The 26,369-nt window shown below is 56.9% G+C and overlaps 1 protein-coding gene across 6 annotated transcripts in view; it reads left to right on the top strand.

Moving 5' to 3' along the window:
- AJAP1 (adherens junctions associated protein 1) overlaps positions 1–26,369 on the top strand; it is a 128,628-nt gene that overhangs the window by 39,895 nt on the left and 62,364 nt on the right. For 4 of the 6 annotated variants that reach the window (XM_067018718.1, XM_067018708.1, XM_067018702.1 and 1 more), the window contains exon 2: positions 15,061–15,875. In XM_067018718.1, the coding sequence (XP_066874819.1) occupies positions 15,061–15,875 (815 nt within the window). Of the gene's footprint in view, positions 1–12,814; positions 12,929–15,060; positions 15,876–26,369 lie in introns of those variants that run through there. The other 2 variants (XM_067018727.1, XM_059063782.2) reach the window with 2 other exon arrangements.

Below are 26,369 nucleotides of genomic sequence, written 5' to 3'. Positions count from 1 at the left end.
ACGGTGTGGGTCGGTCAGCAGGGGTTGGTGCTGCGGGTGGACGGATTCCTCTGCCTCCCCGGTCCTCGGCTGCCCACGTGCCCTGAGAGGGTGGGGCACACAGCAGGGCTCCGGGGAGTTACTGGGCACCCGTCTGGGGCCAGCCAGGGGGGATCCGGGGAGGAAGGTGGGGTGCCGGCTCTCCTGATTCATCTGGATTGTGAGCCCCAGAGATGTCTGGCGCTTGTCCCTCCTGGGAAGAGGGCTGCCAGGCACTTGGGTCGTCTCTCCTGGGCCTGGGTCGCTGCCCTCTCCCCTCCTCCGCGTCCTCGCTCAGCACCTTCCCTCCTGTTGACCCCAGACCCACACCTGGGCGGCGATGGGCATGGGCGGCGATGGGCGTGGGCCGCTGGAGGGAAGTGCGTCCGCGCGATGCACGGTCAGGGTGACTTTTCAGTGCGTTGGTGGGCAGGTCCCAAGGAAGGGCTGCCTGGGAATAAAACGAACCGAGGGAGCAGGGGGGGTCTCCTGGTCGACAGAAACGCAGCCAGATCCCGGGGACCCCAGGGCCGGGAGCCACCACCACACGGGTTCACCGGGATTGCAGGGCTTCCACGTGTCTCCCCCAGTCCTCCTCCAGGTATCACTCGCCAACTGCATCTCTTCACCCTCCGCACCCATGAGGCAGATAGCAGAGCCGTGGTGCCCCTGGGCCATTAGGGTCTGAACCGTGTGCACCCGGAAGGTCACCTCCCCCCAATGTGCGGATGAGGAAACTGAGGCTGGGCAGGCCGGCTGTCCCTCCATCATCCGTCCCTCGTGAATGTAAGAGCCCGGCCCCATCCCTGCCCCAGGCGAAGTGCTCGGTGACTGTTGAGAGGGGTTTTCTACACCCTGAAAGGACACGGGTCCTGGGAGGCCCCCAACCCCCAGCACTTTCCTTGGCAGCCCTCCTGACTGCTGTTGGGCCTTCCCGAGTGGACCCCAGAGGTCAAGCCACGGCATTCCCTCTGTTCTCCTCATCTCTCCTCCCTGGTAAACGTCGAATGGCATTAGAGACCTGTCACCTCCTCTGAGCAGCCCTCCAGGCTCATCCAGACAGAGCTGAATCTGCCCCAACAGGTTGACTGCCTTGCCTGTGGGTTATCTGTCAGGTAAAACCCTTGTTTTTCCAAGTGGACTGACTGCGAGCTCCTGATTCATTCATCCATTCATTTATTTGTTTGCTCCCTGAATGAATGAATGAATGAATGAATGAACGTGCATTTGTGAGCCAGGCCCTAAGGTGTGCACTGATCAGAGAGGGTGGGGACACTCTCTTTGTTTCCAGATCCCCAGTGTCCATCACCGTAGCTGTGTAATCAAGGGTTGTGCAATAATTGGATAAAAACAAAAACTAACAAGCCCCGTTAGCATTAGTACTAAAGCGTAACTAATATTAATTAAGAATCCAATTCAATAAGCGTCCGCCTCAGGCTGCAGTTTCCCTCCCTCATCACGACTCTGGCAGCTCGGTGGGGTCACGTTCCTCCCCCATTTCGTGGGGGGAAAGCGTCTGAAGAAACCCAAGAAGCGTCTGTGACGCTGCCGGGGTGCTGAGACCCGCTTGACGGGGTGGGGCTGTGGGGCAGGCCGTGGTCACCGGCTGCCATGGTCAGGCACTGGGGGAGATGGGCTCTGAGCTTCAGAGGAACCTCGGGAGAGAGGAAGGTGAGAGGTAGTCGTGGACGGCTTCCTCAAGGTGGTGGGGAGGAGACGGCCCAGAGGACACCCTCAGAAGCGCCAGGGCCCCCACTCCCACCAGCTGCAAAGGGGCCCTTCGTTCTCCAAATGAGGCTGGCCACACGTGCTCTGGGCGCCGGGGAACCGAGAGAGGGAGTTGTTGCCTACCTGGTACCTAGGCACTTGCGACCCCAGGGCACATGTGACCATGTCAAGAATGCTTGTCACACCTTTGGGGTGCCATTTGCATCTTCTGGATAGAGGACAGCAGTGCCTCCAGACGTCCTGCAGTGCCCGGGACAGCTCCTCCCACAAACAGTGGTCCAGCCCAGATGTCCCTGTGCGGAAGCTGAGAACCCCTGCGTGGGAGGGAGGGACGGGCAGGACCCGCTGAACACACGTTTGGTGGGCGGGAGGGGCGGCGTGCTCTCGGGGCAGAGTTCTGGCTGTGCTACCTGGTGAACGGCGGTGCCCCCTGGCTGCGCTGATGGGTGTGCAGTTTTGGGGTGGGCGGGGGCTTAGCAGGGGCTGGACTGAGTCCAGATCTGTGAGGTGGGGCTGTGCTTATGAGTGACCCCTGCAGGGACAGTATCTGGAACCGTGGTGCTGGGTCCCCAGGAGAGAGGGACAAGGAGGACCCGCCGCAGGCACTGAGCTCTGAGCCCTCCGGGCGGGAGCACATAGAGAGGGGTCCCTGTCCTGGTCAGCTCAGGCCGCCATAACAGCCACCACAGACCTTTGTCCTCTCCCAGCCCTGGAGGGTTGGGCGGGGCTGGCTCTCCTGAAGCCTCTCTCCTCGACGTGTAGATGGCTGTCGTCTCCCCGTGTCTCTATATGGCTGTCCCTCTGTGTGTGTCTGTGTCCTGATCTCTCTTCTGAGGACAGGAGTCAAGTAGAATTAAGATCACACACCTATAACTTCGTTTTACCTTAATTACCTCTTTAAAGATCACATCTCCAAACACAGTCACATTCTGAGATACTGGGGTCAGGACTTCAATGTATGAATCTGGGGGGGGGGCACACAGTTCGGCCTCCCCTCCTCGGGGAGGGGGCAGGTTGACCCCAAGAGGAGACTTTGCTTGCGGGGCGGCGGTAAACAGCTGGTGATGGCAGAGCCCCTCTGCCAATCTCGACACTCAGCTCTGCTGGGTTCTTCCGGGAAGAATTTCCCCAAAGACTGTTTTGTCCCCTTTGCCAGTGGTGGCTGCCCCATCAGCTTTATGCCAAATTGTGTTTGCAGCCGAGCTCTGGACACTCGACTTGGAGATTCAGGCGAGAAACCCGGGATGGCGGGTTTCACAGCTGGGCCACAGGAAGGGACATGGGGTGAACTGGAAAAGGGATGGCTGGGGACGCGTGTTCACCTGTGTGTCCGTGTGTGTCTGTGTGTGTCCATGGGCGTGCGTGTGTGGTCCAGGCTCGTGTGGCCTGCACGTGGAGTGCCTCTCGGGGGTTGGATGAGTCCTGATTCCCAGCAGGACAGCTGGGGTGGGAGGTGGAAATGACCCGGGGAGGCTCTCTGCCCAAGCCCCCGTCCTACACCCGCTCAGTGCTCCGTGGAGGTAGTGAGTTCCCCGTCACCCTTAGTGTTCAAGCTGAGGCTGGGAAGCTGTGGATGGCGGCGGTTAGAGCGGAGGCGTCCGTCAGGCAGGATGTGCCCCGGCTCTGTCTTCCCGCGCGGTAGGCTGGAGCCTGGCCTCCTCACTCTGCACCCGGGCCCTGGGGGAGGTGAGGCCAGGCGGCTGCAGTGTGGGCTCGAGTCCTGCAGGCGTGGGTCAGGTCCCCAAGGCACCGCCCACTGGCTGGTTACCTGGGGCAGGTGCGCCGACACCTCTGAAACGTACATCCCCTCGTGGGTAAGGTGGCGGAGTGGGGTGTGGTTGGGGTAAACGGCCAGCCCAACGGGGACCGGGGGGCTGGCCCAGGCTCGGCTCCTGGCTGTCCACCATCACGCCCGGCACTTCCCGTGGCCTCGCCCGCAGCCCAGTGAGACTTGGGTCTAGGCTCTCCCCCTCTCGGTGGGGTTGGGCAAGGGTGGGGTATCGGCAGCAGAGCCTCTGTTCTTGGCAAGTGGCCTCCTGATGGGGACACAGGAACTTGCTGTAGTGGAGACAGAACCGTGACCTAACGTTGTAGGATTTGCACAGATGACCTCATGGACTTGCGGCAGGGCCGGCTCGTTTCCACGTTACCATTTTCGTTCTCCCCCATCCACAGACGCAACCATCCCCTGCCCCCCAGGCCCCCTCTCAGGACCCTGTACCCCATGCAGGCCACCGTATGGGTCCCTCCATCCCCTGCAAAGGCCCCGTTTCACCTCAGCCTCATTTACACTCAGGTACTAAACACTGAGGATGGTAGCGTGGCTGCAGCCAGGCGTGGAGACTGCTGCCTGTGGACTGGGCTCCCCGGGTCCCCTCAAGTGGGCTGGGTCTGCTTTTGACTGCGTGAGGAGGGCCCTCCTTCTCCCTCCTCCCTGCAATCTTCCCTTCACAGACTCAGGAGGACCTTCAAGGTCATCTGCCCTCCCCCCACCCCCATCGGCTGCAGGGGACCCTCCGCAGCTGCCTGACTGTTGGCATCCTTCCTCTGTGTGATGCTCCTGGTCCAACACCGGAGCCTCCTGCGAGGTTCCGGACCTCTCCAGGTTCTTCTGTAATTGCACCTCCTTCATAACGCCCGCTCCAAACTCTTAAACTATCGATTTTGTCTTCCTCGGGGTTTATCTTCTGATATTCAAGGACCCACCACGCTTCAGCCACACTGAGCCCCTCTGAGCAGTGGCCCCAGCTTTCCCTAAGGGGGTTCTGGAGGTCAGAGATGGGCATGGTTGGCCTGGAGACCACTGGAGAGAACTAGGGGGTCACAGCCTGAGCTAGTCCCTGGGGCTCCTCTGGAGGTCCACCACTCTTTGTCCCTGGACACACAGCTCCTCTGCCTTCGCCTCCTGTGGTGTGAGTCCAGCCTCCTCTTGACCCCTAAGCCACGTAGCTGGGCCCTTTGCCGAGAGCTCTGCCAGCATCTTGTCATTGTCACACACCCCCCCGGCCCCTTCCGCTTTGCACAAGAGGAGCACATGAGCACCTCAGGAGACAGTGCCCAGAGGAGGTGAAGGCACCTGCCCCATCCCATACACTGGGTGAGCGGGCGATGGAGCTGGGCTTTTGGCCCAAATCCGCCTGACCCCACAGCTCTCCCTCAGCCATCCTGCTCTTCCTTCCCTATGCCCCGCCCTCCTCGCCTCCGTCAGGGCATCATTTCGTTATCCCTGCAGATCCCACGACAGCCCTGCTTCTGAGGCTCTGAGAAGCAGCGGTGCCTCCACTGTTCTCCACTCTTCTTGGTTGGCTTACAAAGTGCCAGGCACGTGTAATGAGCTTCGTAAATATGATGTAACAATAGCAACACAACTAAAATATATATTTCCCCGTGAGAAAAAGGAGCTTCATTGGGGGCTTTGGAAGCTGGCATCATTTACTCTCGAGTCCACTGTTTAGGGACAAGGCTATCAGTAACGAGCCGTCTATCACCAGGAGCACTGTCTGAGATTACACGGAATGTTCTCTACGGGGAATGCATGTTTCCCAGCGCCAGAGAGGCGATGGGACAGTTCTCAACACCTGAAACCTCGGAGGAACGCATCCTTCCCAGAACCAACTTCCCTCCGGGGCTGAATATTTATCTCCTTCAGCATCAGCTGCTTCCAGTTGTATTTTTAAGAGACTTCTTTCCAGAGAAAAACACAGCTACTATTTTTGTGCTTTTTTTTTCTTCTGCAAGATGAGAGTAACAGCCGTTTTTCTCAGAGGCTTACCGTGCAAGCAGCGTGAGACAATTCGTGTCGAGCGCTAAGCCCAGAGCCCCGCGCAGAGCTGGTGCTTGGTCCGTGTGGGGGATGGTTCTGGCACCTGCTCTGCCCTTTCTGTCCATGATCAGCTCTGTTCGGCTCTTTCCTTCAGCTGATGCTGAAGGAGATAAATATTCAGCCCCGGAGGGAAGTTGGTTCTGGGAAGGATGCGTTCCTCCAAGGTTTCAGGTTTTGAGAACTGTCCCATCGCCTCTCTGGCTCTGGGAAACATGCATTCCCCGTAGAGAACATTCCGTGTAATCTCAGACAGCGCTCCTGGTGATAGACGGCTCGTTACTGATAGCCTTGTCCCTAAACAGTGGACTCGAGAGTAAATGATGCCAGCTTCCAAAGCACCCAGTGAAGTCCATGATCAGCTCTGTTTCCATAAATATGCATTTGTGCCGTGGCCCTTATCTCTTCACGTGATTGTGTAAGAACTTTCCCGTGAGCATCTCTCCGGCCTGACAGTCCTGGCACATGGTACCCGGGACCTGTGTGCTGAAGGGTCACTGGTCTACAGCATCCGTTCTGCCCCGCCGAACCCATCCTATATCTCTTGTTAAAAATGGACATAAAATAGGATTAAACTGGGTCCCAGTGAGGAACAGGAGACGTTCCTCGGCTCTCAGCCGTGGATGCCTCTGGCGAGCTTCCTAAAACGTTGCTGATGCTGGGTCTCCTCCCCAAAGATGCTGATTAGTGGGTCTGCCGCGGTGGAGCTGAGGCTCAGAGTTTTGTAACCATCCTTTCCTCCAACCAGGTGGTTCTCATGTGAGGCCTGGGCTGAGAATCACTGGCGGGAATTTGCAGAACTGACTCTGCCTTTCCAGGGTCTTCTAGACCTTGTTCTGAGTTGGCTTTGGTTGGTGGGGGCGGTTTCTCACCCAGCTCATGTCTGTTTGCCTTTGCCCAGAGAGATATGGAGAAGACAGGCTTGACCCCGGGATGGACCAGCTCATGCTGGGGGCCTGTCTCAGACCTTTGCCCCCACCTGCAGAGGAAGCATGGGAGGGATGGCCCAGGGTAGCTGGCAAGGCGGGCTGGCAGACCCGAGGAGGCTGCCCAGCCGCTGGGGCAGCTGCTGCTCACATCCTGGGTGCTGCCCAGAGAGGGAAGAGACACCATGTTGGGGGGTCAGTAGCTGAGCCTCCGAGAGGACCAGCTGGGCTGGGGGCACTTGGGTGGCTGGGGACTGCCGTTCCTGGATGGCCTGCCTGCTGTCCCGCAGCAGCAGGGCTGCAAGAGGGCAGTGGGGACCTGGCCACCTCGGCAGGGGCTGTAGCATCAGACACGCAGGAGCCCTGCTCCCCTCTCCCGGGGAGAGAGCGTTCCCACCCACAGGGCTACCCACCCACCGCTTGTCACCACTTCACTCCTCCGGAATGCTTGCGGGCGCGTTGCCCAGGCAACCAGAATGCCAGCACGTTGCTATCCTTCAGTCTCCTCCAAGCACCTGTGAAGCCTGTGTGCACCAGCCCCCGTGCTCCGAGTTCTGCAGACGCCCCACTCTGGAGCTCCCGGGGAAGGAAGATGGGCCTCTGGGTGCCATCCACAGCCACAGGGGGAGCGGAGGGACCACGGCTGGGGGCCGAGCCTAAAGCACTCACCATGGAGTCCCCGTGACACACTGTGGTGTGGCTACCCATGTTCACCCCATTTTACAGATGGGGAAACTGAGGCTCAGAGAGGTTCCACTGATCGCCCAAGCTCACGCGGCTAGCAGGCTGGAAGTCAGGTAGCCGGCCCTGAGCCCCTGAGGTCCCCACCACACAAGGCCGCTTCTGGAGACTGTGTGGATTAGTCCTCTCCAAGTCTCTCTCCTCCTGGGGAGAAAGATGGTCATTCCCACCTCACCAGGCCCCAGGAGGAGCAGACCGTCCGTGTGCAAGAGTGTTTCCTGGCTTCAGCCCTGTGGACCTTTGGGGCTGGATAAGTCTTCGTGGAGGCCTGTCCTGTGCACATAGATGTTTTGCAGCCTCCCTGGCCTCTGGCCACTAGACGCCAGCAGCAGGGCCTCCATCCCCAGCTGCTGACAACCAGGAATGTCTCCAGACCTGCCGAACCTTCTGTGGGGACATGACTCCCCCCGTGCGAGCACCGATGGCGTGAATGCACTGTGTGGACCGTGCAGCGCCACTGACATGCCAGGGCTTATCGTCTTCTGCAAGCGCTTGTGAAGTAATTCCCTGGGACCTGCAGGGCCCTGACGGCTGGATGAGGTTGGGAGGGGCGTGGATCCCACCTGCTCAGGTCCAGCACCCACCCAGCCGCCTCCCCGTGGGCGGAGCCTCTGTGCAGACTGTCCAGGGAGAGGAGTCCCCGTGGTTACAAGTTATAGGGGGTTTGTCCTTGCTCTGCTTTTTCTAGTGTGTCCCTGGCCCCGCGGGTCTAGGGGTGTTGGGGCCTAGTTTCTGAGCACAGAGATCCTAAGTCCCTGAGCCCTGGACTCGTGGTGACCCCAGCCAGGCCCCTTCATTTGTGGGCCTCCTGCTGTCCACACCTGGGTGATGAGGGTTTGGGATGAAGACACCCACCCACAGATGCTGCAGGACAAAGGGGTCCGTCAGGAGACCGGCTTCCCTGTGCTTCACCCACTGCGAGGCGCCCAGGAGTAGGAGGGTGTCGGGAGGACCCCAGCCCCCGGGGCTCACCCCATGTTCCAAGAAGGAGAGAAGCCAGGACATCTGGTCATGTTAGAGGTTTCTTTCCTGAGCTCTTCCTTCTCCGTGTCAGAAACCACGTGTGCGCACGACATCCACTGGGGCCACGGATGACCCAAACCTAGGTGCCCAGAGCGCCTTTCCGGAAAGGGAGGGAGGCTTTAATCCCCGCGAGACCTGGGGCCAAGTGTGGAGCTGCTCCTACAGGACATCACAGTGACATCGGGCTGGGAACACCATTCGAGCGATTCACAGCTGCGTTTGTCTCACTAGGAAAATTGAACCAGTTACTGCTTTCCAGAAGAAAGCACGTGCTCTGCCCCCTTCCTGAGCTGGTGCTGGGGGATAGGGGCCGAGCCACCTGTGTCCGTGAGAGTCAAGGGCGGGTCTCCGCTCCTGAAGCGTAGCCGGAGACCCTGCCGCGCTGTCCTGTTGGCGATGGGGGGCTGAGGGACACGGGTTGGAAGGAGGCCCCCCGAGCGCTCCTGGGCACCAGAGGGTCCTGTACGGAGGGTCGGGGGAGATGGATATCTCATGGTGTTGGAAGGCCACGTCCCGCCCTCTCCAGGGCAGAGACCTTGGGGCGACACGGAATCAGGGATTCCAGGACCTTCCCCCACTGGGCACCAAGCTCTCCCTTCTCACCTAGGACCGAATGTCTCTTCCTGGTGGGGTGTGTGCCTTCTGTCAGGAGAAGACGTGGTGGTGAAACAAAGGCTCACCTGCTGGGAGTTTCACTTTGCCCAAAGGTCAGAGTTGAGTGTGGCCGCCGTCTCCCCTTAGTCACGGCTTTGGGGTCCAGGATTTGTCCTCAGAAGGCTTGCTGCCTCCTCCATCCATCCCGGACCCCACGCCTGCCGCCCCTTGGTCTCTGGTCTTCGCGAAGAGCAGCATCACTCCGTCAGGCTCTGGGAGAGGGGGTATCTCTGAACGTCCTGAGAGCAAATCTCATGACTTCTTCCCTCTAGCTCCCTGAGTGGACATCCCACGGCTGGAGCACCCCAGCTTCTCGCTGCCGGCCCACACCCCGAACTCACTTGGAGCGTAGGTTTTAAAGGAAGGGAAAGTCCCGCCTGTCACCCACCATCCTCTTCGTCTGGGACAGTGGCTTCCTTAGATTTGTCCCATCCCGTGGCTTGACTGCAAAACTGGTGAGCTTTGAGGAGTTAAAAACCAAGTGGGTTTTCCCCCCAGAGTGTGTGCTGTGCTTGGGGTCCTGCTTCCTAAGATGAGCGTGCAGAAGGGGAGGGTCATCACTTTTCAGTGGAGGCGGCCGGCAGACAGGACACCACGGGTGGCTGAGGTCATCAGCAGAGGTGGGTGGTGTTGACATCAGGCACCCCGATACCATGGGACAGGAGGGCTGCACCTCTGAAGTTCCTCCCAAGAACCCATCACCCCAGTCTAACCAGGAGAAAAACACCAGACAAGTCCCAGTAGAGAGACAGCCTACAAACTACCTGATCTGTCCTCCTCAGCACCGTCAAGGTCATCGAAAGAAGGCAAGTCCGAGCCTCCACCACAGCCCAGAGGAGACGTGATGACTAATGTCATGTGTGATGCTGGGGGAGAAACTGGTGAAACCCTAATACAGTATGGAATTTGGTTCATGATCACGGACCCGTGTTTTCCCTTAGTTTTGACAAATTCGCCATGATGATGTAGGATGTTCACATCGAGGCATCCGGGAGAAGAGTACACAGGACCTCTCGGTGCCCTGGTGCAATTTTTCTGTGAATCTAAGAAACTGCTCTAAAAAGAAAAACTCATTTAAACAAAGAAACCAACAGAAGTAGGGACACAGGGTCATGCTGAGGAGGGCAGGCAGACTCAGCAGGGGCCCCAGGTGAAGGGATGCCCACGTCTGCAGGGGGTTCACCAACCCCCCCGTCCACATAGGAACACCGACTCCCCCAGAGCTCTGTGCTGGAGGAAGCACATCTGTGTCTGTCCCACCTGCATCCTCGGACTCATTTCAGGCGCTACCCTGTCCGTTATTGATCACAGATGCACGGTTCTCCTTAGAAGATGAGGAGACCTCAGTGCCACCTGCTCCAACCATCTCGTATAAGGATGGGAACCTGGGGCTTGCGGAGTGGAAGCAACAAGCCCATGCTGAGGCCAGCCTCAAACAGAATTGTTCCCACTGTGGCTTGTCCCCCAGACAAGCTGCTGGCAAGCCCAAGAGAGACATCACGGGTGGGGGTCTTCCTCAGTCATACAGTGCTGGCGTTGTACATGGGGTGCTTGTCGCTGCTAGTGGGAGGGCTGAGACAGGCTGGCCACCTGTCAGATACGGCTCAGGCTCTGCCCCGTCTTGGAGACTCCGGGATGGCCTCTGGGCCGTGCAGACTCCTGCATAAACTTCTGGCCCAGCCCCAGTGCTCTGGCAAGTGGATACCAGCTGCTTGCAGAAGGCAGCCCTGCAAACTCCTTGCTCAGAGAAAAGCGCACCCTTAAGTGGAAGAGATGTCTTTGTCTCCCTTAATTGACAGTGATTTTCTTCAGTGAAGAAAATATACAGAAGGTATCAAATTGAATCTCAATTTGCTGAATCTTATTACACTGTTCTCGGGGAAAAAAAATATTTCAATAAAAATTTAAAAGGGAGAGAAGCAAAAAGGCTGCCAACTGGAAAATAAAGTGGGACGAAGAGGTTCCCAATTTGGGAGCAATCGGGTGGGGGTGGCTGGGGGCTTTTGTTCTTCATTTGAAAGTCTAGGCTGGGGTGCTGCCGAGGGGCAGACATCCGGGGCCCGTCTGTCACAGGGTGTAGACGCGGCAGCCGGGCCCTCGAGCAAGGATCGTGTGGACAAATCTAAAGTCTCCACTGCACGTCCATTGCCAAGGCCGCCGCCGGCCCCAGCATCCTTTCTTTCCTCCCACCTGCCAGGGACAGAGAACAGGATAAGGACGCAATGCAATGTGCCCCAAGTCTGTCTACCCACTACCCCAGCGCACATCCACCTCTTCAGATCCAAACTACATACCCTAACATCCACGTCTTTGAAGTGTAGAGGTCCGTGGTTTTAATGTATTCACAAGGTTGTGCAACTGTCCCCACCATCACTTCCGGAACACTCTTATCACCCCTAAAGGAAGCCCTGTGACTGTTAGCAGTCACTCCCTAAGCCCCTGCCCCCCACCTCCCAGCAGCCACCAATCTACATTCTATCCCTGTGGATTGACTGCTTCTGGGCATTTTTTGCAAGTGGAATCGTACAGCTTGTAGCCTTTTGTGACTGGCTTCTTTGTGACGGTTTCAGGGCCCATCCACGTGGTGATGTATATCAGCACTTCTTTCCAAATAACGTTCCACTGTAGGGCTGGACCACCCTTCTTTACCCACTCCTCAGTTGACGGACACTGAGATTGTTTCCAGTTTCCTCTGTTATGAATAATGCTGCTGCGAACGTGCGTGTACGCGTTTTTGCACCCAAGAGTGGAATTTCTGGGTCCACTCTGAGGAACTTCCAAACTGTTTGATGGCCGCACCGTTTCACATTCCCACCAACGATGCCCGAGACCTCCGGTCTTTCCACATCCTCGCCGGCACTCGGAATTGTCCCTCTGTTCGCTTGTAGCCATCCTCGTGGGGCTGAAGCGGTGGCACCTTCGTCAGGCGTCTGCGGATGCCCCAGGGTTTGGGGGAAGCCGGCCGCACCCGGCCTGCGCCACGCTCTGCCCTCCTTGGCGTGTCACCTGCTGGCTCTGATGGTTAGTGGCCCTGAGGGCCTCCCCTGCAGATGTGTGGGGTCCTCAGCCATCTTGACAAACGGCTGATGGCACCGCGGATGCCTTCCTGGGTGAGAGGATCTGTGAGTGGTCCTCCAAGAGCCTCTTAACCATGGAACGAGTGTGGAGTTGGGGGCTTCCCAGCCCTGTGCTTAGCAGTGTCAGAGGGACACTGCAGAGCGTTCCTGGGCTCCTGCCTGGTTTCAGGACTAGCTGGAGGGATGAGGACAGAGCTCACAGGCTGCCCCTCACGCGGGCCTCGCAGATGCGGCTGAATCCTCTCACAACCAAGATGCGTCTTCACCCCAGGGGATCCCACACAGGAGTCCAGGAAGGTCCAGACCGCGCACAGAGGCAGCAGGCCTGGCGACAGAGCAGAGGGTTTGGGGCCTTTGGCCCCCGTAGAGAGACCAGTGATGGGTCCCCTGCAGGCCACGGAATCGGCCCCTGACCTCCCTATGGGAGGGTCTCTCTCTGCTCCCCTGCCCAGGCCCTGCATTTCCTGGCTCCTGGGTGTGGGTGGAGCCTCTGTCCTGACCTGTTCACCTGCCTCTTTACTTTCCCTGTGTGAACAAATCTACCAGTTCAAAAAGAAAGAAAATGGACTTGAAGAGGGAAAACAAGTCTAGCTCTCCCCGCTGTTGCCACGCTTTGGCTTTTCTGCATAACAGCTGGGTGGCGTGGAAAAAGAAGGGTTTCCATGGTAACCAATTACAGCTCATGATTGGTGGGAAATGGCAGAAAGATCCCGCATGTGAAGCTGCGCGGGGCAGGCAGGCAGAGGCTCCGGGGGTGCTGCTGTTTGCATTTCCTGGGGCCATGTTGCTCCAGGTGGCTGCAGGCAGGCAGGCTTGTGTGTGACTGCTGTTCCTTCAGCCCGCCTGGCAGAGCCTGGTACTACCTGCTGGGTGGGGCCTGGTGAGGCCCGATGTGATGCTGGTAGCTGCGAGTGCCTGGTGAGGCCTGGTGAAGTCTGCAGGTACCTGGGGAGGCCTGAGGGTTCCTGGTCGTACCTGGTGGAGCCTAGTGGTGACTGGTGGGGTATGGTGGGACCTGGTGGGGTGGTGGGGTATAGGGAGACCTGTGGTGCCCTGTGAAGCCTGGGGGTACATGGTGAGGCCTGGGGATGTCTGTTGAGGCCTAGTGGTACCAGGGGGGCCCTGGTGAGGCCTGGGGGTGCCTAGAGGGACCTGGTCCTACCTGGTGAAACCTGATAATACCTGGTGAGGTCTGGGGTTCCTGGTAGTAACTGGTGGGGTCTGGCGGGATCCGGTTAGGCCTGGTGAGGTGGTGGGACCTGGTGAAGCCTAGGAGGACATGGTGAGGCATGGGGGTGCCTGGTGGGGCATGGTGAAACCTGGTGAGACCTGGGGGCGCTCAGCAGTGCCTTGTGGTACCTGATGGTGGCCAGTGGTGCCCTCCGGGCCGAGGCACCACACCTGTTGGAAGCAGCATTTCATTTCCCTGAGGGCCGGACTCGAGTCCAAATGCACAGGGAGGTGGGAGAACTTGAGCTTCTAGAGCATCCCCCTCCCTGAGCCACCTGTGGCCACAGAGGAGCCGCCCTTGGGGTGCGCCCGGGGGCACCTCGCGCTGACCTAAATCTCCGTGTGCGGCGAGGCTGGCCTGGGCCCTGCACCACGCGGGGCTGGCGGTGCAGAGAAGCCGCGCACCGGCAGCCTCTCGGTGCGGAGGCATTAGCATAACGAGCAGTTCCCAATTTCTGCAGCCAAGCACTTTCGTTCTGATTGAAACACTGGGGCCGTATTATTTGGAGGATTTGTCCTTTTCGGCAATTAGCGCTCATTAATACAAGTTTCTTCCTTTCAACGTGCTGGGGGGGCAGCACGTTCGTAAGTGTCAGTGAGGGAGAAGCCAGCCCCAGGCACGCGGACACACTCACACAGACACGGACCAATTCAGTCCCTTTTAAAGTCACGTGACACCCTCGGAAGAAAACCTGCCAAACTCCGCTTCCCCAGGCCTGGTTCCACGGTGTTTCTGGGCCGGCGACTCAGTGCGACGCACGTGCTCTCCCACCCCCACCTGCGACCGTCCCTAAGTTCTGGCTTCGTGTCAATTTGCAGACGTGGCCTTGCTGACGAGCTCTGACTTTGAAGGGCACCCGTCCCAGGTCCTCAGGGTACCTAGGCCGGTGGCAGGGCGCGGGGCCCCGGGTCCCCCCACCCTCCACGTGCTCTGTCCTCGCCAGGCCGTGCGGGTGCGCCCTCCCCAGCCTCCCCGCGCTGCGGAGGCAGAGGACAGGGTCCCCAAGGGCGCCTGCACGGGAGGAAAACGTCAGCAGAGCAAAGCACTTGGGCAGAGTAGGCGCCCTGATGGACTTTCAGCCTCTGCGCAGCGCGTCTTTTCCTGAGCGAGATCCAGAGGAGGCCACAAACCAGCAGCTTTCCCCGCGTTTGTGCAACGGCATCTGAGGCCATGAGCCGGCTTTCAAATCGGCACATTCGACTGAGATGCAAAAGGCGTCAGAGGGTGGGGTTGGCGGAGCGCGGGGCGTGGCCCGGAGCAGTAGATGCGGGGACTCTGCCCCACGTGAAGCCCCACAGGCTGAAAGCCCCGTCCCTCCACACCTCGGCTCTGCCGGCTGCAGGCGTAGCGCCACCCACCTCGGACCGCGAACGTCTGTGACCTAGAGGGAGGTGCCGGGGCCTTGGACCCAGGGTGTGGACCACATTCCAGCCCTGCCGTTTCCTCCCCTCTCGGTGCCTCCGTTTTACTAAGGGTCAGAGCAAAGCGGGGATGGAAGCCCCGTGAGGTCGTCTCTTCAGCTGACAGATGGGGGCGGTGGAGACTCGGTTTCCCTCCTGTAAGCGGACGCTTTGTCCCCAGCCGGCCACGTGCAGGCACGCTCCTCGGAGGTGAAGCCGGGTCCTGAGCGCATGCGGTTCGGCCCGTGCTTCTAAGATGCTAACAGACCGCGCTCGAGTCGGCCTTTGAAGTGAGCTAATGAAGGGTTTCACTCCCCTTTGGAAGCTGAGATTAGCGCGCATTGCAAGAAGAGCGTTTCCTCGTTCCGGTGGGGGGTGGAGAGTCCCCCCCCCCCCGGGCAGAGGCCCCCGCCACTGATGCTTTTCTCTCTTTCCCACGCAGTTCCATGTTCACCCGCTGGCCCGGCTGCTCTCTAGGAAGCCATGCTTGGATCGTTATAGCCATGTTTCAGCTCGTCCTGGATCTGCCCGCGTGTGAGTCCCTGGGCCCGGGCCCCGAGTTCCGGCTGCTGCCCCGGCTGCCCCACCGGCCGCCCCGCTTGTGGAGTTTTAAGAGCGGACAGCCCGCCCGGGTCCCAGCGCCCGTGTGGAGCCCCCGGCCGCCCCGCTTGGAGCGCGGTCACAGCCACGGGCAGGTGCCGAGTCCCCGGGCCCGACGGGCGCACAGACCCAGGGACGAGGTGGCCGCCGCTCTGGGGCCCAAAGCGGGGCCGGCCAAGCCCGCAGCTGCTGCCAAGTCCAGCCCTTCCCTGGGCTCCTCCTCCTCCTCCTCTGCGGCGGGCAGTGGAGCTCCCACGGACCAGCAGGCCCTGCTGCGGCGGGGGAAGAGGCACCTGCAGGGGCCCGCTTTCAACAGCTTTGACTTTCAAGGCAGCAGGCCCACCACGGAGACGGAGTTCATTGCCTGGGGGCCCACGGGGGAGGAGGAGGCCCCGGGATCCAATACATTTCCAGGCGTTTATGGCCCCACCACGGTCTCCATCTTCCAAACACGGAAGACAGCTGTGGCCACCGCCACGGCCACCGCCACAGCCACCACGGCCACCTCCGTGACGCTGCAGACTCAGGGGCTCACTGAGGCCCTGGACCCCAGGAGTGGGAAACCGGTTGGGGTAAGCACGGCGGAGCCTTCCAGCAGTCCCAGCAGAGACAGTGGCAAAGTCAGCAAGCCCCCGCGGGTTCTGGGGGAGACCTCAGGTACGCCCACCTCTTTTCTGGTTGGGGCTGGGTTGGGGGGATATTTTCGGGGGTGGGGGTGTGGCTTAGGAGGGATGCTGAGCTGTGCCCGGGTAATGCTGTTTTGTGAGACTTTTCATTTCCCAGCAGGGAACCTGAAGCCATAGCCCCTCACGGGAAGATGGGGCGCTGTGTGTCTGTGAACTTGCACATGTCTATGTCCTGGCAGATCTGGGTTGTGCTCTGCAAGGAAGGGCCAGGCTCTTCTAGCTGCTGGAAGGGAGCAGGGAGAGGGTCTCTCCTTAGAGGTGGCCCTGAAGCGGGCACTGTACCCACCCTGCCTGTGTAGGGGTGTCTGAGCCCCACCAGACACAGGGAAACATCTTCCTGAATGGCAGAGCTTCAGCTCCTGGGCCAGCCTGGGAGTTAGATGTGGGCACATCCGCTGATGGAGACCGGGTATGTGGCGTCTTCAAAAACCCTCAAGGGAGTGACCCTGAGGAGGGGCAACTGTCAGACTGGCCTAGAATTAGCAATTACCTTAAACAGCAGGAGAGCCTGAGGCCATGTATCAGGAGGAGCTAGCTCCCTGTGGTGTTAGCTGAGGCTTCGCGCGCTGACTCAGGTTGGGGGGTGTCTTGCCCCTGAAGATGGGTTAGGAGGTATTTGGAGGATGGAGATCAGACAAATGGCTTTGGTTCTTCTGCCCGTGTCATTCTAGGTGTGTGCAGACAACTAGCATTTCTTGGCTTTGGAATATCTCGCTGCAACGTTGTTGTTTTGTAGCTCTTTCTCCTCCTGTAACTCCTCCAATTGCTTCGAAAGGAGCAGCCCTTGAAAATCTCCCAGGCCAAAGCTTGTCCCTTCGCTGGTAGGCCCCCTGCATGTACCCAGCTTCAGGCCGGCCAGGGGACAGCCAGAGTCCTGGACCCCTGTGTTCCCACCCTCTGCCAGCATCCTTGGCTTCTGTGAACAAGCCACGGCCCCATGCCCCACCATGACTCCCAGGCTTACACGCTGTGTCCGTGCCTCCACATCCTAGACTAGCAGCAGTATTTGCTGACTTGCAAAACAGGGTGCAAGTTCCAGGGCATGAGCCCAAAGGGGTGGGGGCACACCGTGCAGCCTCCTCCACCCCCGGCTTGCTTCTCCGCTTCCTCAGTGTTTGGACCTGACACGGATCCTCTACAGAACCCAGAGGACAGAGAGAAGTGCTCGTCAGGGTCCCTCTGCAGCCAGGTGGCCATGCTGTCCCTTGCACCCTGTGTGGGCACCAGATTTTGTATCCCGGCCGGCAGGCAGGGTATGGTCAGTAGTTGGACAGGTTTCCATGGAATGGATGGCCTTTGTTCCATGACCTACTTCCTTCCTTCACCTGGATAAGAGAACTGCAGTTTTTATTCTGCGTGATTCTTCCCTAGAGAGCAACATATCTGTGGAAGCAAAGCCAAGCTCCATCTCAACGCCAGGGGCCGGGGGCCGGGATGGAGGGACGGAGGCTGTGAGCTTGGGGTGTCACGGGAGAGGATCTGCAGGGCTGTGCCTCAGCTGTCTTCCACATAGCCCCCTTCTGGGGTCTAGAGACACACAGACCCTGCCATTCACCTTCTCCTTGCCAGGCGCCCAAGAGCAGTTTACAAAGCATTCGTTTTACCTCAATAAACTCGCAAGCCATCATCATAATAGAATTTAGTGGTGCATTCATTTATTGTCATCTCCTCTGCCTACGTCACTTACTATATAGACATGGATGAGAAAACCAGTTCCCATTTCTTCCAAATTACATTTGTTATTACTAAAGTTAAATGCCCGGGACAGCATTATAAGGCTTAGCAAATTAATTCATAGTACGTTGGATATTGTTAATCCAGCTTGACAGATGCTTATCTTGGAAAAGATTTATGGTTCTTCGTAATATAATCTGCTGCTAGATTAATTTGTTAGGCACGACAGATTTAAAAGGAGGAAAGTATGTGTGTTTGTTTCTAATTCAGAGAAAGGTTCATTCTGGGAAGTGATGCTGGATGCTGAGTAGGGGCAGACAGTGGTCCTCGGCTTCGAGTTCAAGGCAAAGGAAAGAGAGGAAATGCTGATCCCCCTAACTGGGCCCATCAAAGCTCAGCTGGTGCTACATAAGAGATCCAAGCCCCAGCGCATTGAGAGCCCAGGCAGGGGTCCTGCAAATCCCGCTAGTCAGCAGATGTAGACCCAGGCCTCCCAACTCGTTGGAGTATGACTGCTACTCATACTTCTCAGACAGGATTTAAGGCAGCAAGGGTAGTCTTGGGGATCCCAGAGCTGTGGTCTGGGGGGCCTTGCACACCACGGTGAGCAGTACGTGCTTCCAGGCTGCAGATCTGCGTGTGAGTCTGGGCTCTGCTGCGCGTAGCTGGCTGACCCTGGGAAAGTTCTCTTCTCTGTTGGCTACATTTTCTTCATTTACGAAGGTTTAGAAATATCTCTCCTAAATGGTTGCTGTGAAGTCTCAGTAAATCAACCCCAAGTACAAAACATGGTGCCTGGCAACTAAGAATCCTCTGTCCTCACCAGATGTTTTTATACCCAGCAAGAGTGACTCTGAGGAGAGGGTTACAGGTGTCAAGGACAAACAAGCCCAGATTTGCCCACTCACAGCTGGGGTGGTGCCCCAAAGTCTGGAATTAAGGCTTTAGGAAGTGATATGAAGAATATGATAAGTCAATTCTGTGGTCAAAAGAAGTGTCTTTGGAATCAGATTTGGGAAGTTGTTTTATTTTTGCTTCTGTAGAGAAATGTTTAGAGGAGGAATGTCTAAACATTCCTGTCTGTCCATAGCACAGGCATTGGTGGGTGTAGAAAGGGCAGGTGGCTGGTGATTTGGGGGCACTCTGAAATCTGTCAGGAGCTAACATTATATGGAAAAGCTGCTGAAATTGTCTAAGGGCCCACTTGACGTGGAGCAGGAATCACGCTCCACGTAAAGCGGTTGGGAAGTCTCTCCTAGTTTTAGTGTGGTAGTTGGGAGTGCCACAGCCTGCCTGCCAACTCGTGGCTTCATTTGTATTAGCTGTGTGAGCTTGGGCTGCTTGCTTCTTATCTCTGTGCCTCAGTGGGAATTACAGAATTAAAAATCTCATAATGTTGTAAAGATTCAGTGAGATAGTACATGCCAGGTGCTCAGTGCCTGGCACATAAAAGTGCCTCAGGACATGTTTGCTGCTGTTAATACGATAATGATGATGGTGGTGGTGATGGCGATGGAGATGATGGTGCTGGTGGTGATGATGAAAATGGTGATGATGACGGTGATGGTGGTGGTTTTGATGGAGATGATGTAGACGATGGTAATTATGATGATGAGATGATGGTGCTGGTGGTGATGATGAAAATGGTGATGACGACGGTGATGGTGGTGGTTTTGATGGAGATGATGTAGACGATGGTAATTATGATGATGGAGATGATGGTGCTGGTGGTGATGATGAAAATGGTGATGAGGACGGTGATGGTGGTGGTTTTGATGGAGATGATGTAGACGATGGTAATTATGATGATGGAGATGATGGTGCTGGTGGTGATGATGAAAATTGTGATGATGACGGTGATGGTGGTGGTTTTGATGGAGATGATGTAGACGATGGTAATTATGATGGAGATGATGGTGCTGGTGGTGATGATGAAAATGGTGATGATGACGGTGATGGTGGTGGTTTTGATGGAGATGATGTAGACGATGGTAATTATGATGATGGAGATGATGGTGCTGGTGGTGATGATGAAAATGGTGATGATGACGGTGATGGTGGTGGTTTTGATGGAGATGATGTAGACGATGGTAATTATGATGATGGAGATGATGGTGCTGGTGGTGATGATGAAAATGGTGATGACGACGGTGATGGTGGTGGTTTTGATGGAGATGATGTAGACGATGGTAATTATGATGATGGAGATGATGGTGCTGGTGGTGATGATGAAAATGGTGATGATGACGGTGATGGTGGTGGTTTTGATGGAGATGATGTAGACGATGGTAATTATGATGATGGAGATGATGGTGCTGGTGGTGATGATGAAAATGGTGATGATGACGGTGATGGTGGTGGTTTTGATGGAGATGATGTAGACGATGGTAATTATGATGATGGAGATGATGGTGCTGGTGGTGATGATGAAAATGGTGATGATGACGGTGATGGTGGTGGTTTTGATGGAGATGATGTAGACGATGGTAATTATGATGATGGAGATGATGGTGCTGGTGGTGATGATGAAAATGGTGATGATGACGGTGATGGTGGTGGTTTTGATGGAGATGATGTAGATGATGGTAATTATGATGGAGATGATGGTGCTGGTGGTGATGATGAAAATGGTGATGACGGTGATGGTGGTGGTTTTGATGGAGATGATGTAGACGATGGTAATTATGATGATGGAGATGATGGTGCTGGTGGTGATGATGAAAATGGTGATGATGACGGTGATGGTGGTGGTTTTGATGGAGATGATGTAGACGATGGTAATTATGATGATGAGATGATGGTGCTGGTGGTGATGATGAAAATGGTGATGACGACGGTGATGGTGGTGGTTTTGATGGAGATGATGTAGACGATGGTAATTATGATGGAGATGATGGTGCTGGTGGTGATGATGAAAATGGTGATGATGACGGTGATGGTGGTGGTTTTGATGGAGATGATGTAGACGATGGTAATTATGATGATGGAGATGATGGTGCTGGTGGTGATGATGAAAATGGTGATGATGACGGTGATGGTGGTGGTTTTGATGGAGATGATGTAGATGATGGAGATGATGGTGCTGGTGGTGATGATGAAAATGGTGATGACGACGGTGATGGTGGTGGTTTTGATGGAGATGATGTAGACGATGGTAATTATGATGATGGAGATGATGGTGCTGGTGGTGATGATGAAAATGGTGATGACGACGGTGATGGTGGTGGTTTTGATGGAGATGATGTAGACGATGGTAATTATGATGATGGAGATGATGGTGCTGGTGGTGATGATGAAAATGGTGATGACGACGGTGATGGTGGTGGTTTTGATGGAGATGATGTAGACGATGGTAATTATGATGATGGAGATGATGGTGCTGGTGGTGATGATGAAAATGGTGATGACGACGGTGATGGTGGTGGTTTTGATGGAGATGATGTAGACGATGATAATTATGATGGAGATGATGGTGCTGGTGGTGATGATGAAAATGGTGATGATGACGGTGATGGTGGTGGTTTTGATGGGGATGATGTAGACGATGGTAATTATGATGATGGTGATGATGGTGCTGGTGGTACTGGTGCTGGTGGCGATGGTCATGACAATGATGATTATTGTCCTTGTGATGAGTTGCTGTCCCCGGCTTACCGCTCCATGGTGACGTCATTTGATGAGGTTCCCACACTCTCGTCCCCGACGTTGGTGCTGTGAGCAGAGGTGTAGATGATGCTTAGCCAGGAACTGCTTGGGGTGGAAAGTCACCTGGCTCAGGTTCACCAAGGCACTGAGCCGCAGCCTCACACGGTGCTGGCAGAGGCTGCGCGCCAGACGGTCAGCACTTCTCCTGAGGTCGGGAAAAGAGGGCTCACCACAGCGAAGTGCTGTTCTCCAGTGACAGCTCTCCTGCTGGTTGTGTTCTGAGTCTGGATTTACAGTGTCTCCTGGGAGAAAAACGGAAAAACGGAAAGTCATTTCCTGGGCTTTAATCTTAAACCTCGTAAAGGGAGCTGTGGGCAGTTTCAGCCAGCCGCCTTCAGTCCCCGGTTTGCCCTGCGGGATCTCCTGGGCACTCGGCCCGCAGTCAGTGCTCAGTAACGAGATTTCCCAGACCTGACGTTCCTCGACCCTGCCTGCCTGCCCCCGGCTCCCGCCTGCGCAGACACATCTGACGCTTTCCCCACCTGCCTTTGTTCACAACTCCGGGAAGGTGCACTGCCCAGGAGGGCCAAGGTCCCATTGTCATTCGAGATTTGTCCCCATCCGGATCAGTGACAGATTTGTGACACCCAGCAGCTCAAGGATGCGATGGCTCCGATGTCCTCCCAGTTCCTGTCTGGTAGTTTTTACACTGGAATCCACTCATGCGTTTCCAAGGATGATTTCCAGGTTGCTTTGTCGTTGTCACCAGGGGGCCTTCAGTGTCCTCTTGGTGGGATGGGCTGGTGTCCTCTTCTCTCACCCTGATGGTCAGATAACCTGAACTGGGAGCCGGGAGACCTTGGGATCAAGTCCCGTGGTGATGGAGTTGTTTCTAAACGCCGGGATCGGAGGGGAAGGGAGAGAGAAGCAGATGTAACGGAGAGAGACATGTTCCTCCCCTTCTGTTTAAAGCCGCGACGGCAGTTTAAATGCTGAGCCCCTTTTAATTAACTTGCTGGGTGTTTGCTGCCAGGGAAATGAATCCATCCTTAGTTTAAAGATATTTGAAGCAAATGACTCACGAACTTCAAAATTCTGAGTGGCTTAATTGGGATAAGAGCATCAACGAACAAGTGAGCTTGTGGAGCTTTCCTAAACATCCTAAACTCTGTAGACAGCGAGGCTGCTCTTTGGGGTCTTCACTGGGACTTCCCGTATGGACGCGGTGTGCCTCGTCCTGCCAGCTCTGGTTCTGGAGGGTGACCCCGTCCTCTGCCCCAGGCGGGATTGTGTGTGTCTGCTGACGGCGCCGGGACCTGTCCAGCCTCCCTGAGTGCTTCCCTGCCTTTGTTGAGCAAAGCTGTGTTCACACCAAGTGGATAAATGAGCTGACTCAGTAAAGCCGGCCTCGGATTCTCCTGGAGATGACTCCATCACCGGCTTCCTTTTATTCCCTCCACATGCTTCCTGCTCCAACTTACAGCATTTAGTGCTTCTTAAGCTCTTTGTTTCCCTCAGGGCTTCATTCCCCTTCTAAGAGCACTTTGGTGGGATCGGGAAGTTTCTTTAATTCTTTTTTGTTTGTTTGTTTCTTTAATCCTTATCCCAAACCATGGTGGCCGTCCTCTGCGCTTTCTACCTGTGAGCGGTGGCCCTCCACCCACCCTGGGCTGTTGTCCTCCCCAGGCCCTCAGAAGATGCAGGAAGAGACCTGAATTGATGCCTCCTCTACCTGGAAACCAGTGTCCTCTAAGGGTGCCGGTGGGGCTGCCCGTGATCCAGGGCCCGGGGGGCTGTAGGGGACACACGCCTGTAGGAGGCATCTCCCCTCCACGGGAACTGCACTCACAGATGCTTTTGATATACGGCGGTATATGGTTTCATCCACTCACAGGGGAATGATTTTAAGTGTTGAAATTAAATATTAGACAGAACATCATTTTTAGAATTTTTATTTGACTATGTTAAGAGAACTAGTCTCAGAGTTTCTGGCTTCTGGTCAATTGCACAGCGAACCATCCACTCCTTAGTTGACGTTAAATGCTGCACCTTGGGGCGGGGAGGGGCCAGGGGGTGGAAAACCCATCCCTGTGTCCTCTTTACAAGGAGTTTAAAGATCTCTTTGGGAAAGCCAGACAGGGAAGGGCACAAGAGACAGATGACTGTTACGGGCACGAGAGGAAATGTCACAATAGTCAATAATAGCTCAGGTGTTATTCTGGAAACACAGGTGGGGGAGGAGGGGTGAACGAGGAGAGCCCTGATGGACGGGGGGGGGGGGGGGGGGGGCGAACAGGGGCAGAGGCCAGGGAGACCAGCGCTGCTGGAAGCCCAGAGGCCTGCCTGGTAGAGGGAGCCTGCGGGGGAGGGGGTGACCCCGGGACTGTCTTCTCACCTCTAGAAGAGGATCTGGAAGAGAAAACCCCTGGGGTCCCTAGTCGAGCTCTGAACTGACGGAGCAACGTGAGAGGCATGTGTCCTTCTGCCAAAAGCACCGGAAGAACGGCCTTGGTGCCGTTTCCCTCCCGTTTTGTCATCAGTGACAGGAGAGCCCTGGAGAGCTTTGGCATATTCCCCGCTTACAGCGTCAACAGCCTGCCAGCCAGCCGGGGGCCAGGCAGTGGGCCCAGCAGTTCCTGGGCGCAGGCAGGCTCTGGGGTCAGCAGGGTGGTTGCTGGAGGCAGGGTTTCAGAGCCTCTGTTTGGGGTGAGACGTCACCCGTTCTGTCCCCCGCCCCTGCCCTGGAGCGGTCCTGGTTTACAGTGACTAACGTGAAAGGGCCCAAGTGATTACACCTGGGGAAGAAACAGTGCCGTCACCTCTGCAGCAGGTAGGTTCCCAGTGAAGGTCGGGGCCCCCCAGAGCTCCCTGCCCAGTTCCGGAGACTCAGCCCCGACTGCCGGCTGATGGACGTGCCACACGGTCACACAGGAAGACCAGACCTCCGGTCTTTGCTTTCGATGTGGCTCAGCGACTCTCTGCCCCGAAGTCTGTGGTTAGGAGGTGATGATCAGTGATAGTAGAGGATGCAGCTTCCCTTTCCAGAAGTTTCCTTTGGCAGCAGGGATGCCGAGTCTGTCTGGGGAGCTGTGTGGGCGACAGGGCTGGGGCTGGTGGGGAGAGCCCCTGCCTTGACCAGACCTGCCCCAGACCCTGGCGGCCCGCCTGCGGGCCAGTGGCATGTCCTCAACTGTGCGCGTGGCCTCGGGGAGTCCCGGCTTCGCTGCCTGCAGAACTGGGGAATGCTTTCCACCTCGCGAAACCGTCCTGAGACTTGACCGTGTTGACCCCGGTGGGGCGCGGAGCTTGCAGCAGTGCCGGGGCAGAGCTGATGGTGGAGTCCACCTCCTTTGGTGGCTACCTCGGGGGTTGGAATGGCCCCAGTGCTGGGAAGGGGCTACTTATTTTGTGTCCTTCAAATGCTCCCCGAAGGTATCGGGATGAGGATGTGCCAGTACCCAGCCAGAATTGTTCTAGCTCTTCTGTGACCTTTCTCTTTCCTGGAAGGCTTTCAACAATCAGACCTACCCCGGAAACCCAGCAGAACCCCCTAACGAGCCGCATCGGCAGCCCCGTGCGTGTTTTGGAGGGCGTCACACCACGGGGAGGTCATAAGCTGGAGCATCCTTTGCACGAGGACAGCCTGCTTCTCTCTAGGCCCGCCTGGAACACAACCCTCCCCCAATAAGTAGCCCAGGAAGGACTCGCCATGCTCCCAGCTCGGCTTCACTCTCCACGTTCCCAAAACTGGCCTGGGGGGCAGGGGGTGGTGCTGATGCTGAGGGAGGCTCAGCCATCGAGAGTCGGGGGGCAGGTGGACCCCGACCCAGCTCTCCTCACCCCCAGGCCAGGGCCCTTTCCGTGGCTCCGGGGGGACCCTCCCTACCACACACCCCTGTTGCCTGAAGCTTCAGGACATCCTGAGTGAGGTGGGGACAGGGGTCCTAAGTCCAAGAGGAAGCCGATTGTCTTATTAGCTTGCACTTTCTGGGCCATGTGTGAGGTTCAGCGATGAAAGAACCTTCCCTGTCCTCTTGGGCCTTCAAGAAGCTCTAGGAGTGGGGGGTCTCCACCAGCAAAGCCTAGGCCGGCGGGGGTGGAAGGGTCAGATGCCCACACGGTGTGCTTTCACACGCTGCCCCAAAAGGCCAGCAGCTAGGGCCCTGGCCAGGACTCCAGGGGTGTGTCCTTGGGCCGAGGGCAGAGCCCCTGAGAGACGCACACCTGGGTCCTCTTCTCTTTCCCCCATCCGCATGAAGGAGGGCGCCAGCATCCTCTGTGGAGACCGGGCAGGAGGAGCCACCCAGGAGGACAGAGGCAGCCGGAGAAAGCTGGGCTGGGAAGAGGGTGCCAGGGGGCAGGAGAAGGAAGTGCCAGGGCTCTAGGGAAGAGGCCCCCTGACCATCCAGACGCACAGCCTGAGTTCCAAATACACTCTTGCAAATGCTCCCTTAACTCACTTCCAACGCACCTACCTTTTCGTAGAAAATACAGCCTGCCGAAAGCAGTGTTTGTAAACGCTCGTGTGGTGCCCCGAGTGTGATTTAGAGGCAACACAGAGGAAGGTTACTTATGATAAAGGCTGGTCTGTGCACATCTTCACTGGGAAGCGTAAGGAGGTGGTCAAAGGCACCCTCCACCCCCGCCCCGGCGCATCACCAGGAACACGGCGCCAACACGAGCCGAGACAGGTGTGTCTTCTGGGCCTTGAGGGCAGGTGACTTTCTGAAATGGTGAGCAGCTCTCTGCAGCCTTGGGGACAAAACTAATACAGCTTCCTTTTGATGTGCGTGGTGGTTGCATTCTGGGAACCTTCGGGGCTCCTGGAAACCATGCAGAGAATACGCTGGGTCTGTACGTGGAGGCGAAGGAGGGTCTGCGGGCTCAGAGCGTTCAGAATACGTGCCTGAACGCGTGGCAGGACGTTCGCAGCCACACAGGCCAGAGGGCCGCCTCCGGGGGAGCACGTCTGTCCCCCGTACTGCAGGGCGGGTAACATCGCAGCCTTACTCAGCGGAGGCCGGTCATCGTGGCAACCAAATGTGTCCCCGCATTCCAAGATGCCCCTGCCCCCCCAGGGAATCCTGGCTGCCGTCCTCGGCATTCCTGGGCCTCGCCCTCGCCCGCGGGCCGCACACAGACGCTT

The sequence above is a fragment of the Kogia breviceps genome, chromosome 1, assembly GCF_026419965.1.
Source record: "Kogia breviceps isolate mKogBre1 chromosome 1, mKogBre1 haplotype 1, whole genome shotgun sequence".
Lineage (NCBI taxonomy): Eukaryota > Metazoa > Chordata > Mammalia > Artiodactyla > Physeteridae > Kogia > Kogia breviceps.
Note: the sequence above shows the minus strand (reverse complement) of the source record. Positions and strands in the feature narration are given on the sequence as shown.